The sequence below is a fragment of the Xiphophorus couchianus genome, chromosome 17 (genome assembly GCF_001444195.1).
Source record: "Xiphophorus couchianus chromosome 17, X_couchianus-1.0, whole genome shotgun sequence".
Lineage (NCBI taxonomy): Eukaryota > Metazoa > Chordata > Actinopteri > Cyprinodontiformes > Poeciliidae > Xiphophorus > Xiphophorus couchianus.
Window position 1 is genome coordinate 17327755 of NC_040244.1, and position 16090 is coordinate 17343844.

General features: G+C 39.2%; 1 protein-coding gene across 2 annotated transcripts in view; it reads left to right on the forward strand.

Annotated features, from left to right (window-relative positions):
- mpped1 (metallophosphoesterase domain containing 1) overlaps positions 1 to 16090 on the forward strand; it is a 67934-nt gene that overhangs the window by 15093 nt on the left and 36751 nt on the right. For both annotated transcript variants that reach the window (XM_028044175.1, XM_028044176.1), the window contains one exon: positions 12866 to 13091. In XM_028044175.1, coding sequence (XP_027899976.1) covers positions 12866 to 13091 — 226 coding nt within the window. The remainder of the gene's footprint in view (positions 1 to 12865; positions 13092 to 16090) is intronic.

Here is a 16090-nt window from a genome sequence, read left to right on the forward strand (position 1 = left end):
GGGAGGCAGGGGAGACTGGCATCCACTCAAGGCTTTGTCAGGGGATGGCAGCGTTGCAGGAGAGGCAGGCAGAGAGAGGAAGGAGAGGATGAGTGAAGAGGTAGGAGTTGAAATTCATGCAGGAACAGTGATTGGACATGGAGGAGATGATGGAACTGTGGAGGTAAAGTAAGTCTGGTCTTTTTTTGTATGTGGAGGAGCTCAGAGTTTTAAAACCTGGAGGTTGATTCCATGATCCCCCAGCCACTATCTTTGTCATTGTCACAGAAAACCATATAGTTACTGCTGTCAGTCACTGAGAAAAGGACACTATGTGTGTGCGCGCATGTGTCTGTTTAGCATTTCTCACCTTGGAGGCCCATTTTTCCGTCAAATGCTACGTTGTGAGGACCAACTTCACCTTATGGGGTCCAAAACCCGTTAAAAAATTGCTGTTTGTTTCTGGGTCCCCTGGCCCCTGTTAGGTTTAGGGTTTAGAGTCAGGCATACTGGTAACAGGTTTAAGGTATGGTCTGGGTGAGGCAGTAGAAATGAAGGAAATGTCAATGCACAGTTCTTGTGAAGTTAGAAAGATATCCTATATGTGGTGTTATAGCATTCTGGGCTTCCGGCTGTTGAGAAACATTTGCTTCCTGGAGGCATGTACAGTGTTGAAGTTTTAAATTTTATCCAATCTCTAATGTTTGTCCATGACGTACGTAAAGTACCAGTTTGATGATAACCAGAAAATGCCTGCGCCGTAAAAAACCATCCTCCACTGTGAAGAGAGAAGAGCAAATCCGAAAGAGGCGGGTGTTTGTTAATTTAATATTTTTAAGCATGATCAACATGGACTGAACAGCTTCATTCACTTCCTCTGCTGCCATCACTAAAACTACAGGCAGACTACGATTCTAAAACAGAGCAGAAAATCAACTTCATTGTTCACAACTTTGGTCAGAAATCACCCAGAGAGAATTTGAGTCAATGAGAGAAAACCCAGACTGTGCTGAAAACAATTTTTTTTGAGTGGAACTGCAGAGGTTAGTTACAGTGTAAATAGTCATAGCCTGATTTCAAAATAATGGTTATAATGATTTTTATCAGTTTAATGGCTTTCTATTAGTATCTATCGATCTAGATTGTCCGTATCTATAGATCGATATAGATACATATCTATCTATCTAGACAGACACAGCCACACAGGTACACCCACTAGAAGGAAGCAAAAGTGTCCTCCAGGAGGCTCCCACCGCACAGTACAACACCTTTATTCTACTGGCTGGAACCAACGGTACTTTTTTGTTTCAAAAGAGAGCAGAAAGGGCGAGCTGAGAGGTTTGCAAGCAGAAAGTTAATCCATGCAGAGGGAAGTTTTGCACGCAAGGAGAAAATCTGAGCGCGATTACAAATATTTGAGAGAGCACAGACAATATTTGAGAGAGCACAAGTTTTGAGTGCAAACATTACAAGTTTTGAGAACAAAGAAATTAATTTCTGTTTTCAAACTGAAAATGTGTACTCTTCTTGACTTATGGCAGTAAAATTCCTCCATAGCTATCACCCTGTCACACAGCTAGCTGTTACAAAGTTCCCCTGATTGGCAGTCAAGCTGTGGGAGTAGAAGATGATCAGACAGAGATGGAAAATGGAGCAAGAGAAATGAAATAACTCAGTTAAGTCACTCAAAGCAATAAGTTCAGAGAGAAAAACATATGAGAAGGTGGATGGAAAAGAGACAGACATCACAACAAGCTTGGCTAACTGCATGCAGCTAATGCTTTATACTACTTCCTTGCCTCCTTTTTCAAACATCAGAATTTGATCCAGCATGTATCACTGATGAGGTGAGACAGAAGCTAAATGTGCAGTGAAGTTATACAATGTTTTTAATCATAGTAGTGCTGTGTTGTGAAAACATGAGGAACACACCTTAGAAGAGGCTTTGTATATTATAATGGTCTACAGTTACTGATAAATTTGATTTATAGAGAAAGTAGAACACTACATGACATTGTAATGTTGCATATACCTTAGTAGATGTTTTGATATGACAATTTTGGAGTAACAACCCCCTGCTTTCACATCTGGAGGTCACTGGGTTTGGTCTTGGTCACAATAGCTGTACTGTAAAACTGCTGCTTTGATTGTCAAATACTATGAACTCTAATCAACAGTCACCTGACTGTGTGCAGTGGAACGGGACATTGTTTTAAATAGATGCAGAAAACTGTAACTTTTGTCGGTAAGGGAGAAGATTTTCATTTTCTCCAGGAATACTTTTGGTTTTTGACAACATGAGATGTTATGGTTGTTGTCGCTGTTTTCTACTGTTTCATTTTGTTCTATTAAGAACTCGGTCCTTCAATTCCTTCACCATCACCCAAACTGGTCTGTGCCCCATGCAGGTTTTGGCAGTTTGAAGCCACAAGTGGATGTTTATTTCCCTTGGTAGCAGCGAGTAACGAGACACTCTGTCATTATGTCATTTCATTTTCAGGATGACCAACTAGGGTTCGTCTTTTTGCACAGAATATCTTTTTTATTGAACATTTGTGATGCAACTTTGTAATGGAGTTGTACTTAGATAGAACTTACTTTAAAAGTTATCTTTTGCAAGTCTTTTTCAGTTTTTAAAGTTTTAAATATTTCACATATTGTTGTGTTCTTATAGTTCTGGACTACAGGTAATCAGCTTATCATTTAAAGCTAAATCTCAGAAATTTAAAACATTAGTGAAATTGGAATTTATTTCAGAGTGACATAACCATTTCAAGCATTTATTTCAAATAATCAAATCAGATACTTTTTTGAGAATTCTTGTGAAGAAAACTGAATTTTATTTTTTCATTAGCTGTAAGCCACAATCATTTCAATTTATAGAAATAAATATTTCAGTGTTTAAGAGTAAATTCAGTTCACTCTTTACATAAAATGAGTTTATTGAGATGCATCTACAGTTTTCTTTTCAGGCCAGGCCTGCAGTGCTAAAAACCCTCCATAAAAATGTTGTTAAATTGGCAGAATTTGTAACTCATTATCATAAAAGTAGCAGTTAAACAGTGTGTGTTGCATTTAAACGCAAGTTATTTGGTGTACAATCAATAAGGAGCAACTATCATTTTGCATTTTGGTGCAAATTCCATCCCAAGAGAGCTGCGGGGCATTCAGTGTGAGATTGTGTCTGTTTCGCTCTTTTTTTCATTTGCCACTTGCTGTCCATTCATTTTCTGTTTAGTGGCGTTCAGACAAACAACTTCTGCCCCTTTCCCCCTGGCTCTGTGTGGCTGGACTTCGCTCCTCTCCACACAAAACCTGAACCTGTTGTGTTTCCATTAGGAGGCTGATGGCTGAGGTTCTGGCTCGAAGGCCCGTCTCCAGCTGCTGCAGTGGTTCTCTGTTAACTGTTACTGTGTGCAAGATCTACTTCATGGTGGTTTTGGGGGAATGCTTGTGCATTTGAACAGCTGATTTATTATTACAGAGCAGGTGTAGTTCAGTTGAGTTGTAAATAGTAAATACTAAAACTATACTTCCTGCAGGTAAAACTATACTTGGGTTTTACCTTCTCCTTCCTTTGTGGTTCTAAATATTATACTAGTCCCTCTTGAGTTTCATGAACCATACAGGTAACAGCAGTCTGTTCACATCAAACTTCAGTCCTGCTCAAAAAGCCAGCAGTGGGCCAGAAAACCAGTAATGGAAATGCTTGCAAAGTGGTGTCTGCCTCCTCATTGGGCGAGAGGTGGGACACACAGAGACACAACCATCCACAGTTAGAGATCCCCAACAGTTATGTTTTTGGGCTGCTGCAGGAAGCTGGAGTACCTGGAGAAAACCTACAGATGTCCTGGGATTCTAGAATAGCTCCTCCAGGCTGCTGGGGAAAGGGATGTCTGGTGAGAGGGATGTCTGGGTCTATCAGCTGATGGATGGATGGATGGATGGATGGATGGATGGATGGATGGATGGATTTGCTAATGCGTGTACTGTACTCTGATAAGAAGAATATTTATTCAGTCCAATGATCTGGAGATGTTTAAAGGCTTTGAAAGGTGAAATGAAGTGAAACTGTGGGTGTGACTATGACAGTCTCCTGCCAGTTTACACATTTAACCTCAGTTATTGTGAAAATATTAGTGTGGCTTTGGAATAATACAGAATTGTGGCACAGTTTCCCACAATTAGTTTCACTATCCTCCTCTTAGATGTGAGTCTACTTTCTGGCTGGAGGCTGCAGGGTTCACAGCCTTTAGCATCTTATTTAAAGCCTGCTCTGTTCTGTTCTGTTGAATAATAAATGAGCAGAGACTGTGATGCAATCATCATTCAGGCATTTTAAATGCAAGTAAGTATGGGTTGTTGCTCTTTTCTGGTCAGAAAAGGGAGAGAGGTCTTTCTCTGCATATCTTGGCCTCTCCATCTCCACTTTGGGTTTTACACTCTTTTACTCTGTTTCCTCATATCTCTACTTCTGTTTAGCTTCTTTATCTTTCCTCAGTTTTCTGCTGTATTGCTTCCTTTAGCTCTGTAACAGTGAGGGCATTAAACTTTTATGCTGTCTTTTTATGGTATGTTGTACTCCTCTTCTGCCTCCCTCCTTTTCTTCCTGCCCTTGTCACACATCTATTTCTCCTTAGTTTGCCATTTTCTTGTTCCTATTCTTGGGTTTCCCTCCTCACCTAGGTCTGCACTTATGTCTGCACTTCTATTCTCCATTTGTCTTCATTTCTAATTTCTCTCTCTACTTACTTCCTCCCTGTTAAATTTAAATCAGCGAACTTGAAAAAACTTCATCCGACTGTAGATTTAGCCAGCCATTTTGCATTTGTCCCTCGGGGCTTTTGTTTGTTCTGTTTGCATTTTTACAAATCTGTGCTACTTAATCTACTGTATGTGCATAAGGGAAGGAAAAAGATTCAATTGGCTGTGAAGTGCTTACAGAAACATTTTCACTATTTTTTTTTGTAAGTACTGAAATTTGTATTCATAGTTCAGGAAACATTTATAGGCAGAGGAGTTTCCAAGAAAAACATTTCCAACATGATGAACATACATATCTTTCCTTGTTTTTAGTTTTTCTGTTGCAGAGTCCTCTCTGAGTCAGGATCATTAATGTACAGTACAGACCAAAAGTTTGGACACACCTTCTAATGCAATGGTTTTCTTTATTTCCATGACTATTTATAAGGCAAGAAATCCCACTTATTAACCTGACAGGGCACAACTATGAAGTGAAAACCATTTCAGGTGACGACCTCTTGAAGCTCATCAAGAAAATGCAGAGTGTGTGCAAAGCAGTAATCACAGCAAAAGGTTGCTACTTTGAAAAAACTAGAATATAAGGGGTATTTTCAGTTGTTTTACACTTTTTTGTTTAGTGCATATTTCCACATGTGTTATTCATAGTTTTGATGCCTTCAGTGTGAATCTACAATGTCAATAGTCATGAAAATAAAGGAAACTCATTGAATTAAAAGTTGTGTCCAAACCTTTGGTCTGTACTGTATGTTTTATAATAAATGTTTCTTTCACACTCTCTGTCAAGGAGAGGGAGGCCTTTTACAACCCCAGGTCAAACTGCTGGAGACTTTAACAAGGAGCAGATGAAGGAAGTCAGCAGCACTGTAGCTTGTCTTAGTGTAGACAAGACACAAGTAGATGATTTCACTTAGTGTGGCGCTGTATTTGATAAAAAATTAAGGGATTCACCTTGAAGCCAAATGTATATCATGACTTCTTAATGAAGGAGCAGGATGTGAAACCCCAAAACAACTACTTTTGCTGATAAACTGTCAAAAACAAGTTGTTTAGGGTTCTATCTTTATGTTTATGTGCAAAGTTTGACATTTTTGTGTAGTTTGTTTAGTTTGTCTAAAACCGTCTCACTTCTGGCCTCTCCAGTCAAACAGTTCTACACTGACTAAACGGGCAGTTTAGTCAAACAGTTGAATTTCTTCTTGTTCCAGTACGACTTGGTGATGATAAAATCTAAATTTGCTCTAAATAGTTTTGAAGAACAAATAGTTGAACAGAATTCTGCAAAGTGGCTCAGAGTAAACGAGTTGTTGTTTAACACTGATTTAAGTTGACATAATAGAAACCAAAACCCAGGCCTGGGGTGGATGGCTTGTTGCCAAGTACCTTTAATTCATCAGCATTCATCAGATGCCCACGCTGCTTGTTGTGAAAGTTGCAGCTTAATCTTCCACCACATTATCCTGGAGGCGACGTTTGTCACACCAAACAAGGAAGTGGAGCAGACAGAATAAAAGAGAGAGATGGAATGCCAGAGAGCCAGAGAGGAGACAGACCACCTACGAGGATGCTTGATGATGCGCCGTATCTGTCTTTGTCACTGCCTCTGTGTGAACGTCTCTGGATGTGCCCGTGTGCGAAATGCATTATGTTTGCTGTGGACGTTGTGAAGTGTTAGGAAGTTCTGCTGGACTCAGATAAAATAATGCTTTTGGATGCGTGGCGCAGTAGGTGGTGTTTGTGTGTGGCTCCTCATAATTACTGGCTGTCTTTGTTTTGGCTCTGCTTACTCAATTATGTGTGTGTTTATGTGGGTGTGATGGAACCTGGAGTGTGCGGGTGGTGCATTAAATGAAATGTGTATGAAGTTTGAGTTGAGGTGGAAAGGCAAAAGTTCTTTTATCTTCCTTCATTGTGTACCTTTATCTCGCATATCTTCTTTGTTTCTATTTCATATGATATATTACTTTTTTTGCCCAGTCAGTCTTTCATCTCTGTGTTTCTCTCACACTGTCATGAAACCACCACTGAGTGTGTAATTTATCTGTCGCTGAACATCAGTTGTGTTTTGTCTGAAGCTTCACTTTGAATCCAACTGTTCTTTTTATTCTGGCTAACATTGTGCCGCGGGTTCAAAACCTTACACAGTTCTACACGTAAAGAGAGTGTTCAGAGTCAGACAGACAGTGACAGAGATGGCAATAATGAAAGGAGTTGAATAATCAAATTCATCTAATGTATGTATACAGTGGACTCGTGGTACAGGAGGGGGTTTGGGACCACAACCACAAAGCTGAAATCCGCAAATACTTGAGACATCATAGACATGTATTATACACTAATATGCATTGAGATAATGAGAAGTATAAGATGACATGAACCAAACAGGTACGTGGCAGTGATAAATGTTGGTTAAAGGTGATGATCTAGCTGCGCAGTCCAATGAATGCAGAGAAGTTGTATCTCTTCCTCTTACTTCCTTCACCAGCTGCTCTTTTTCAGGAGGTTTTGCAGAGTTCTTCTTCATGGGTATTTCAGCTTCTGAAGCTGCATTTTCTTTCAAATGTTTTGGATATTTTTAACAAAAAGAAAAAACAGTCTGTGAATAGGCAAATTTTCTATGAATAACTCAGAGCTAAAGAAAAATCTTCGAAAATGTGAGTCTAGGTTGGGGTTCACTGTGTATGTGTCACAGCATCAGCCCACTGCAGCAGAGACCTCCAGATCTATGAAGGTCTGCCAAGGAATGTGGCACAAAACCATCAGTACATGATCATTTAAGTCCTGGATGCTGTGAAGTGGAACTTCTGTAGTTCACTCTCATTTGTCCAGATGTTGGACTACATTATGGTTGGGACTCACTCTGCCCTCTCCAGCTGACCCTGGTCCTCCCTCTGAGGGCCACATGTCCTTATTCACAAAGACATTAATGATACAAAATTGAAAAATAACTGCTTGTTAACTATTACAAGAACAGTTATTTATTGGGTAGTTAACATTTGTCTAGTAATAATCTACTACTGTGTTAGGAATCCAGCCATTACCTACTAGTGGGTTATTTATAAAATTAACAAGGAACAAATGAAATACTACTAGCTAACAATAACTAGAACATTTCTGAAGAAATTTAAGAGTCAGGCTAAAGTGTGTGATTCTGGACCGAATCAGAGGTTCTGATTAGGAGTCAGTGGGCCTCAGGTCAGAGAGTAAAAGCCTAAACAACGTAAATTAACATATAGTTCATTAATTATTAGATGAATAAGATTTGGCTCCAGTGAGATTCTGCATAACGTAACATTTTTCCGGATTATTATTTTTTGGTTGCGAAATCTTTCCAGCATTACGGAGCTCCTATGGTTCTGGAATGTTAGAACACACTGACCATCATCAGTGTGTTCTAACATTGACGGTTTCAAATGTTCTGGATATTTTTAACAACAAAAAATAAGTCTGTTACGACCCAGCTCAGCCAGGGGGAAGGAGAAGAAACATTAAAGAAACCTAGATGTTAAAGGTTTATCAATTTAGGGTTTATTGTTTGGGTTTAACAAAATAAAAAGTTAAAAAACAACTACAATCAAAAGTTAGGGTCTTTTAACCAAAAAATACTAAATAAAACAATACACACAAAACAACCAGAGCTGTAAGCCAATGATCTTAATCAAACAAAACTGGACTAAAACCTAAGGTTAAACAAAAAACAACAAAATTCTAGTAGGAGTCAGGCTACTATAAGCTTACATACAAACCCCCCACAGGGACGATCAAAGGTAACAAAGATTTACAAAAGCTCACAAAAAGACAGTGCTGTGTACAGAAGTCAACAAATACCCATCAAAGTGGCAAGCTGTCTGAACAAAGAATCAGCCATACTTCTCCCAGGAAGTCTTGGGTTTAAATAAGGATGCCTCATCAGGGATTGGTGGAGCTGATAATTGGTGAGCCAATCAGCTCTGCTGTAGGCCTCAGGGAGTTGCACAGGAGGATGAGGGCTGCATCCATTTCCTAGTGGAGTCAATTTGGTTGGAAAGCTGCAGATAACCGATACGGAAGAGAAAAAGAAAACATACAAGGCCACTGGCCGTAACAGAGTCTGACTAAGAGACAGAGTGTTCTTGACATTTAAGTAGCCTCAAAGTATTCAAGTAGCCTAATATTCATCCATCCATCCATTTTCTAACACCCTTGTCCCTAGTGGGATCGGGAGGGGTGCTGGTGCCCATCTCCAGCTAACATTCCGGGCAAGAGGAGGGGTACATCCTGGACAGGTCGCCAGTCTGTCGCAGGGCAACACAGAGATATGCAGGACAAACAACCATGCACACACACACTCACACCTAGGGAGATTTTCTGGAGTCAAATACTATTGATTTTCTAAATAGTTTCAAAGAATTTTGATAAAACTGATTTAAATTAATGATGTAACAAATAGAGAAAGAAGACAGGATGAAGGTTTGAAAGAACCTGAGTTTTCTTTTCGTCTTACTTCAGAGGAAAGTTTGAGTGCTGCCACTTCCTTATTTATTAACTCCTATGGAAACAAATTTCAGACTGGCAGGAAGTATTTGGCCCTTATTTTTATGCAACTGCACACACTCCCAGAATTCCCAGACTTACACTGTTATTAAGTTATTTGGCAAGATGTTTTGGCTACTGCTTTTTAATATCGACATGTACACACACACACATGCACACTTTGGAATTAACTGTTGGCAGGCTGGATTTTTTGCCTTTCTTTGGGAATCTATGTGTGCACATACACACGTCAGAGCACACACATGCACACACACACAATGGGCAATAATCCGCCTGTACATGTGGGAGCTTTGGCCAGACCAGGGATTTTCCTCTTCAAAGAGCAGACCACCCATAGCAGCGACAGAACAATGATGGCCGTGCTCCGGAAGATTTCCTGTGGGTGCAGTTAGAGCCCACACACATCTAGCTAGCTCCATGCATACAGACGATCTCAGGCATCTACATATACAACACACAAAGATTACGCATGGACACAAAATCATAAACATACCTGTAGGCTGCATAGTGTAGCTGAAAGGTAGTTTACCTGGAAACCACCAGGTAGAATTAGTGGCAGGATGTCACAGACTTGATTTTGAACGTTTGCAGCAGAAGGGAAGGGCATGCAGCAACACTACGGACAATACAGAAATAGGACTGAAAAATGACAAGGAGAAACTAGATGGTTGAAGGGATAAAAAGCTTTCATTTAAGACCGAATGATTTCCGCAATGTGGAAAAATCAGACAGAATCACAAAATTCACCAAACAAAATGGAAATCAAAACATGTAGAATTTATTGATAGTGGTGATTTGAAGACCTTATGTGGTTTCTGTAGTATTTTGGCCACTGCAGCTCCTGTACATTTCGTCACCTGGTCCACACAGAAATAAAAGGTGAGCCATGGTGAAAAAACTGAAGAAAAAAAAACTTCAGGCTTAGCGCAGAGTTAGCAATGTACGTGAATGAACCACCATGGGAGGAAAGTTTAAGTTAAAGTTACTCCATGTATGTGAACTGTCAAAGATTATTTTTGTGAAATGAGAAATTCTGACTAAACTTCAGTTACTTCTTCACTGGCCACATCACAAAGGCTAAGTGTGTCTAAGTCTTACTACTCACAGTGAACAGCAGCAGTCTTCCAGTCTAAATTAAACCCACCCTTCTGTCCACGGTACTGGACAGACTGTTTTATGTTGTTATTAATTAAAAAATAACTATTCAAAGACGATGCAGTAGAATAGTCTCATCATAACATGCAGAACATCTCGCTTTATTTTTTAGCCTCCCCAAAAGTAACTAATAGAAGGATAAAAAAAATCTTTGCATAAATTAAAGAAATAATACTTTGAACTAACCTAAAAAACCTCTCATTTGTTACAGCTGTATTTATTAGTTTTGATTATTTGATCAAAACACCCTTTTCATCCATCCATCCATTACCATACACTCTTATCTCTAAATGGGGCCACGAGGGCAGCTGGTGCCTATCTCCAGCGGACAACGGGTTAGAGGCAGGGTCGCCATGGGCAGGTCGCCAATCCATCACAGGACAACACAGATACAAACAGTACAAACAACCATGTACACACTCATGTCAAGGAGAATTTAGAGATCAGTCAACCTGACAGTCATGTTTTTGGACTGTGGGAGGAAGCCGGAGAACCTGGAGAGAACCCAGGACCTTCTTGCTGCAAGGCAACAGTGCCTTCGTAACATATACTGTATGCTACCAATAGGAGCCGCCACTGTGCAGCTGCTCTATATTTTCATTTAAAATAAATAAAAAAAATATTTATTTTTCCAGAATCAGACGTGAACATTTATCTCTACAAACTTCACAAACATACATTTTATTCTTTAACATAAACAAAAGCTATAGTGTTACAGAAGTTTAAATTTAGATTTTGTATCAAAATCTAAATTTTGACTGTGTTTATTCCTAGAAATAAAGATAATTTTTCATGTAAAAGGTCAAAATTATTATGATGTATTTCTAAAGCAAATGCTCCTTTTCATGTACCAGAAAATACAAAATAAGACACTAAAGTCTTCAGTGCTATTTCCAACATACACCACATAAGGAAAATAAAACAATACAATAAATGTGGCAGACCTGTTTTAACAAAAAAAAAAAAAAAAAAAATCAGATCACGGTGTTTTGATTTCTCTTAATTTAAAGTCTGTTCCTTCCCTATACAATTTACGGTACAATTGAAGCCAAAGTTCTCTAACGAATGTAGATGTTTTTAGACAAAAAGGAATCAGAAAATGAGTTTGCTGTGCATTGGTTTTGTGTATCCATTTGCCTTTGGGAAAGTGCAGCCCCTTGTTTATCGGGATTTTTTTCTGTGTCTTTGTGACAACTAAACACAAGCCCTTTCTCCAAACAAATGGCAGTTATGTATGAAGAGGCGTCGTCCCAGGCCCAAACCGTAGAAATGGCCTCTCTTTGACAGCTGCTTTCATCTTCTTATTATTCCTCCTTCACACTCAAGGATTTTTGGGCTTCCCAAAGTATTTCTTTTGCCGTCTCCTTCCTCTCCCTCCCTCTGTCCTTCCACTGGCACTGAGCTGTGATTGGCTGTTATGACAGACTTGTCGCCTGGCTGTCAGCTTCCTCTGAAGCTGACTTTAATTACTCCTTTTCACTAACATGACATGTTCATGAACAGATGCATGCAAACTTGTGCACACATTGGAAAGTCACTCACAAATAGGCCCGCTGATACACAAACTGGCGCGTTGAGCAGCACACTGTGCTGTGCTGGCAGTAATAATGGAATAAGAATGGTGATTGAACTCTCTGCCAGCCAAACTACCTCACACAGCAGACCTCCAGATGTTTGTCAATGTTGACTCTGTTTCTTTAGTCAAGCTTTGAAAACGTCATTTGAAATTGTGAAGGCACAGACACTGCTGGACTTGATGAGCTCAGATCAATGTGGCACCCTGCTGTGCCAAGCATTGAATAGCCAATTAAAGCCATTGAAAAGGAGGAGAGGATGAAGAAGTGAGGGTTTGATTAGAGGAAGATGATGAAAGAAGATGGGGTAAAAATCCAGCAGTGGTTGCTCTAGCCTGTAAATGTTTAATATTCTGCATCATAAAAGTGACAGTGACATTCTGCTTTCCTTTATTCTCCTTCCTGTTTTCAGAGGGACGCATTCAGCTTTGCTTGCATTAACAAAAGGTAGCAGTGCACTGGGTTGAGACCTTGACTGATTGAGGAAATCTAAGACAGATGTACAGATTTACTAGGATTAGCGAGGAAAACAAGAAGTCACATGTCACTTGTCACATGTAAATTTTAAACCATCTGAGAGGGGTTTCACATGGTCCGCAGTTTCTTCCTCCGCTGTGCTTCCTTCTGTCTTCATCTCTGTTTCTCCTCTCTTCCTACATTCCTCTTCGTTCCCTGATTTCATACTTTTTTTCTCCCATGTGCATTTCCTTCATTATGCTTATTTATTTATTATCATAATGTATTTATTGCAATTTCCACATATCTGCCTGGCCACTTCTTAACTTATTGTGTCCTTCTTTTTTAACCTTGCATCTGTCCTCTTTGGTCATTCATCCCTCTAATATTTCTCTCTTCTAACCCAGGTACTCTGCCCTACGACATCAAAATAGTGATTGCTGGGAACCATGAGTTGACCTTTGACCAGGAGTTCATGGCAGACCTCATTAAACAGGACTTCTACTACTTCCCTTCAGCCTCCAAGCTGAAGCCTGAGAATTATGAGAATGTCCAGTCGCTGCTCACCAACTGCATCTACCTGCAGGACTCTGAGGTCACTGTGCGAGGCTTCAGGATATATGGTTCTCCATGGTGAGTGACTACAGCTCTCTACACAAGTCAACAAGTCTGAAATGTGTAACATGGGATCTCTGTCCTGCTTGGCTGCCATGCTGAGAATGAGACAAAGAATGTGATGCGATGAGGGTGGAGGATTACTTGGTTGAGAGAGTGAGTCCACAGCCAAGTTCACAATTGAAACCAAGCATAAAATTAAGAGCATGTGTAGACAGTTTCTTTTTATTTTGATTTAATTACAAATCAGTGTAGTATATTTACATATACTACATATAATAATTTATTAATTGGGTTCATTCTTTTAGACATTTCATTTTACTCAAGTTTAAGACATTTATGAAAATGTTGCTGTTCTGTTCGGTAGATGTCCTTCTATGCTCAACTGATTGCATAAAATGTTTTAAAAAAGAAGAGCTCTCTTTTACCTTTGGCCTGGCTTTTCTCCCAGGAACCCTGTGTTTCTAGTACATCAACAACATGAATGTTTGTGTTTGGTCCTTTATGTGGGCGTGTGTGTTTGTGTGTGATACAGGATTATTGAGTTGGTATAATAGCAGTTTTTCCTAAGCAGTTCTTAAGCTGGTGTATAGTGAGCTGGACAGTGCAGCAGAGAGCTGGGAGTCAGAGTGAGAAGATGGAAAACAGACGGGGAATGAATTCCAGGACCGGACTGGACCGGACTCAAGAAGTTAGAGCAGGGTCTAAACATGGAAGATCTTCTGTTCACCACCTGGTCACCACCTGGTTGCTGATGGTCCTGCATGTTGCTGAAACCTCACAAGTCACAATTTTCACAATGATCAGAACACCTGCAGCACCACCATCTTCCCTCCCTACCACTACAACAGCCACCTCCACCCATCTGCCTGTGTGTCTGTTCAGTCACACCTGTATGGAGTTGTGTTAGCTATTTAGCGACGGTTAGCCTGTGAATGAACCCGAAGACTTCTGGAACAACAGAAGATTAAAGAAGATTAAATGTTAAGCTAAAGTAACACAAATAATGAGATGATGTGATTTTAGACATAGTGAACCTTTTAAAATTATGCTGTGAAATGTGTGACATATTAAATGCTGACATGAAGTGGTTGAATCCTGAAGACTTAAGTAATTCTGTCGTTTTTCCGACATGTTTTGTTTCCCATAAATATTAAGAACAATTATTTTTCCTCTGCATTTTTAGCATCTGAAACTATAGGCATGAGCCTCCTCAGGCTATGATGATGCAATAGTTGCACTAAAATGTAAAACAAAAACATACTTAAGGATATAATTGCTTTGATTTTAAATAGTAATATGGGAGATCAATGGCAAGTGACTGGACAAGATTAACATTTATGCTTTTAATGTAATTTATTGACACTCATTAATTATATTAGTCATTGTGAATAGAGCACAGAGAAAAGAAAAACTAAAGTTAAAATGAAAACATAAGACAATTTCCTTAAGAAAAACTGTATATGCAGTGCTGTAGTTCAGTCCTTATATACTTTCCACCTCCATGCTGAGAAAAAAAAAATCCACAATGGTGTTAAGGAAGAGTAGAGTAAGAGGAACTTCATCAGCATCCTCTTGTGGGTCACAAACCATATCCTGATGATGTTGGAGTGATGAGAACTGCCACATGCCTGCTGCCTCTTCTTCTGTTTGCCTCCTGACATCTCTTCTTCTCTCTGGGTCTCTGCCTACCTAAGTCCTTGTCAGCTTTTTTCTGCCAAAAAGTGATTTATACCCATTTTCCGTCCATTGAAATGTAATTTCTACCTGAAATGACTTTATTTCACTCAAATGGATTACAGGATATATGAGTAAGGTTAATAAATATGTAAAACAGTAAAATGTGCTTCTCAGTTCCCTTCTGTGTTTTCATGTAGGCTCACATAGGCAGGTAGAAAATACATACAAATGTCCACAGCATTTGAACAGCAACAAAAGTAGGCCTTACAGATTCTGAGCACCAAATTGTAGTTTGTAAGTAGTTGACCGAGATTTCTTGTAAAGCTGTCTTTAAATGTAAGGGATACTGGACTTTTGTTTGGCTGGTGGGCATAGCATTAAGGGGCAATGCTATGCCCAAACATTAATGCAAAAACATGACTCGATTTCATCTACTTAACTATAAAAGCCTAGAAGAAATTATTAATTAATTAAGCTCAAGTTCCTGCTGTCTTGATATCTACCCATATGTTTTCTTAAGAGAGTCCTGCCTGTCATTGCAAATGATCTGAGTCAAATAGTTAACACATTCCTCTCATCAGGTGTTTTCATCAGTAGGAAAGTGTTTACATTTGCAGATGATGCAGTTATGGTTAGTCTGCTGAACAGCAATGAGGTCTGTGGGGGAGGATTTGAACATGTGGTGCGAAGCTCACCTTTACCTGCACACAGAAAAACAAAGGCAGTGGATTTTATGAAATCTGCTCACTCTCTCAGACAAGAATTATATTTTAAGCTGGTGAAAGAATATATATCCAGGTAGACATCACATGATGAAATTTTATTCTAACTTGAAAGCATTTCTTAAAAACTACTGCCACTGTATTTTCTTAGGAAGTTGGAGGTTTTTGTTGATAGAAAAATACTGAGTCCTTTAAGTCAGTCCTTTACTGAATCAGTTTGAACATTTTCTATCATGGCCTAGTTTGGAAATATCTGAAAACACTAGAGCCAAAGACATACCCAGATACCCAGATAATGCATCCCCGTGTCCTGACAATTTAGTGATGCTATATTAATGTGCATATTGATGCCATCCGTATACTAAAGCTGCATTGATGAGCAGTCTGATGCACAGGAGGCCTTTTAGGTTCTGTTTTACTGCTAAATCATGATATTTATACCAACAATATTTAGCTAAAGTGATGCGATTAAAGTGATTAAATCTGACCATGTACATATTGTGAGAATAATACATATCTCTGGTCTAAGACAATTTTGTTTTTTACTCTAAACAATAATAAAAAAAAATATTTGTACACATTAACACTATCATTTGTTGGAAAATATTTTTGAAA